We start from the raw sequence: 3558 nt of genomic DNA on the forward strand, positions 1-3558 counted from the left end.
TGGATGAACACAGCAGGCCAAGCAGCATCATAGGAGCAGAGAGGCTTGCAGCATCTGCAGTTCCTACTATCTCTGATGTAATCACAAGTACTGTGTGCAGTCTCTGAAATTCGTCTAACAGATAATTCCCGGTACAGTCCACAGATATGTTGTGAATGAGCATGCAGCCATCATCATGTGACCACTCAAGTCATAAAGACTCTCTAACCCCTGGATTTTCCTAGTTTTATCCACCATGGAAGGTGATAAATCTAAATTAAAACCTAGTGACTTTAAGATCATAAACCCAGATTCATCCAACTGAGCTATCTGCAACTTACCTTCCAATTTTAGGTTGTTTTCTATTTTGTATAGAAATTTAAATTTATTTAGTTACAGTCCATTATTTCATTGTTAGTTTTCTACAATAGCAAGTCATTCATCATTTTATAAAAGACGTGATGTTTACAATGCTGATTCAGTCATTTTAATCGTGGGCCTTAACCCCAAATGGTGTTTTGTTTATGGATCACTCTTGGAATGATGCACTAATACTAAGGAAGATGGATTTATTCTTGCAGTTTCCCATATGGAAGCTTGATTTGAAATGTGCCATCTTTTAAGCTACAGAATAGAAGTTACACCAACCCAACAACAATAACAATTTGCATTTATATACCACCTTTACCATTATAAAACCTCCCAGACTTCGCACCAGTTAATTATCAGACTGAAATTGATATTGAGCCGTATGAAAAGACATTAAGACTGATGACAAAATGTTTTGTTTTACCTCTGGGTGACCACATATATCTTAATTGAGGTAGGGAGGGATTTGAGCATGTGGATGAGAATTTAACATTCTGGAGGTTTATGGACTGGGAACCGACATAGGTCAGTGCATCTAGCTGTTGGGTAAAGAGCCAGGGTTTTGTTTTTATTCATTCAGGGAATGAGGGTATTGCTGGCCGGACTAGCATTTATTGCCCACCCCTAACTGCCCAGAGAGCGTTTAGGCTTCAATCACATTACTGCGGGTCTGGAGTCACATGTTGGCAGGACTGGGTAAGGACAGCTAAAGGACAACAGCGAACCAGATGGGTTTTTCTGACAATCGACAACTGTTTCATGGTCATCATTAAACCCTTAATTCCAGATTTTCACTCAATTCGAATTCCACCATCTACTGTGACGGAATTCAAACTCGGGTTGCGGATACCGTACCAGAGTCTCTGGATTAATAGTCTAGTGTTAATATTATTGTCTTCCCTACAGCCATCTGAGTTTTGGATAAGCACTCCCTCAAAAGTGTGGGTTGGGAATAAATAGTGCTGCACTGGCAAGTACCCTGCTTTCAAAGGACTACTTCACTTACACTGAGAATGCTGCGACACCTGGTATTCTCATGATATTGTTTTTGATATCTCTCATTGAATAACAAATAGAAGAGAACAAAACTACTGATACTCAGCTGTCAAAAGCCCATGTTTAGGTGGGCCCAGTATCTTCTAAAGTAATTCAAAGGGGAAAGGGAAGCAGACCATTGCATTCACACAGAAAGCTGTAGCTGGGTGGAGGGAGTTCGGGTCAGTGGAATTGTGCCTCTTATTTGTGGTCAATATGCTCATGTGCCACTCTAGAAACATCAGGGCATAATCTAGATAGTAGATTACTCCAGTGCAGTGCTGAGGGAGTGCTACATTATCAGAGATACTGACTTTTGGATGAAGTGTGAATATGAGGCTTTGCCTGCTCCTGTCAGGTGGACATAAAAGATCAAATGGGGCTGTTTTGAACACAATAGGGGAGTTCTCCACAGGATCCCAAACTAATGTTATCACTCAACCAGAATCAATTCAATGTGTCAGCAAGGTGATAATTTCCAGGTGCAGTGGGATTTCGCTGTGCTCAAATTAATTTTCTCTAGTTTCTACATTACTTAACTATACTTCAAAAGTACTTTATTGGTTATACATTCATTAAGGCAAGTGGTGAATTGTGCTATAACAACGCAATTTCTACTTATTTTAATTGTTTTTTTTTATAAATTTGCAGTTTCTGCTTGGTGTGTGGCCTATTATTTGGGTGGAGCCTCCTCCAAAGAAGCACTAAAAATGCCAGGGATTGAAATCTCTGGCAAAGAACAAGCTGGACTTCAGCACTGAGAGCTGTTTTATCTAATTCTGGAAGCGAGTGTTAATGAGTGAAAAAGGTTTGAAATGAATCATGGAGAGAAAGAAACACGCTGACAATATAGTTCCGATCATGCTGAGTTTTGTATTTATTTTTTTAAAATGCTGCCAGGTGTAATAGAATTATATAGGAGGTTAATGTGTACAATGGGAAGTAAGGAATACTGCAGCTTGTGTGATAATGTTTGGTAGATCTCTGATAATACTCTGATAACCAAGTTAATCTGAGAACAGCTAATGTTCTTTAGGCCTTTTTACACATGGCCAAACTATTGAACAAATTATGGACTGAAACTGACTGGTTCACTGTACCGTAACATTTTTTTATTTGTTTGTCTTTTGCTCTCAATTCTGCCTGTATAAGGATCTTAAGAATTTACTTCACTAGACTATGATGTCTCTCTGAGAATTCTCAATACCACAGGTGTGCATTGAGCAGTACATCAACACGTAAAACAAAGGGCAGGTCTATTCCAAGCCTTGGAGTGGGAAATGAAGTGTATCATCCCAAAACAGGTGTTGAGGGTTTGTTAATAAGAGAGAGAACAGATCTATCTCCTCTCATCCCTCCTGCTTTTTAGATTTGTTTCTAATCACTTTAACGCCAGTACTGCCGCTCATACTGCTGTTCGCTGAGTTTCAGTATTGTGAGAGTCATTTAGGGGTTTGGGCTATGCGGCAAGGGTTGGGAGGTGGATGGGGTGGGGTGGGGGGGAAATGTCAGGGTCAGTCCTGGACTGTGATTTGAGTGAAAGTGAACGTCATCGATGCCCCTCTCAGTAACAGTGGGGGTAGAAAACACCATAGAGCTATTGCTTTCTAAGAATTTAATCAGTTTGTGCTGGTCACTGAAAAACTGAAAATTGTGTGCGTGTGTGCGTTTGGATTGTATTTAAACTGCATATCGTGTTCACTCTTCTTTCAGTAACCTTTTATATTGGAATTTTATAGCTAAGGTTTGTGTCCTTCATTAAAGCCCTAGAATTAAATGGGGATTATGCAGCAAGATCCAACAGGGAATCATTGGAAAATGTGAACACCATTACCTTGGGGATCCTGCAAAGTAATGATAGGAGATAGTGGGTTCCCAGCAGAATTTCAGGGCTTAGTGTTATGCATTAGTATTTGAACCTGGAATTGTGGCCTCTGCATACTTAGGGCTTTTGGCAGTCCTGCTCTTGTTATCGTATTGTAAATTTTGTCTGTACTTGGTTTAAACATTTGAGGGTCAATATCCACCTTATTTCATGGCCATTTTCTCCCTCTCACAGCTGACTTCTCCACACCAGTTCTAATCATGCCAGTAAAATGCCTTTCCAGGCTATCATCCAGGGAATGCAATAAAATTATTTTTATTGGGTTGTCCAAACCCCATGACCTGATGCAA

At 39.9% G+C, this 3558-nt stretch overlaps 1 protein-coding gene across 1 annotated transcript in view; it reads left to right on the forward strand.

Annotated features, from left to right (window-relative positions):
* Positions 1-2856, forward strand: part of LOC109914160 (alkaline ceramidase 3-like) — a 225651-nt gene extending 222795 nt beyond the window's left edge. The window contains exon 6 of the mRNA XM_048597874.1: positions 2035-2856. Within this exon, the coding sequence (XP_048453831.1) occupies positions 2035-2091 (57 nt within the window). The 3' untranslated portion in view covers positions 2092-2856. The remainder of the gene's footprint in view (positions 1-2034) is intronic.
* Positions 2857-3558: the final 702 nt, after the last annotated feature.

This window comes from Rhincodon typus, chromosome 6 (genome assembly GCF_021869965.1).
Source record: "Rhincodon typus isolate 14 chromosome 6, sRhiTyp1.1, whole genome shotgun sequence".
Taxonomy (NCBI): domain Eukaryota; kingdom Metazoa; phylum Chordata; class Chondrichthyes; order Orectolobiformes; family Rhincodontidae; genus Rhincodon; species Rhincodon typus.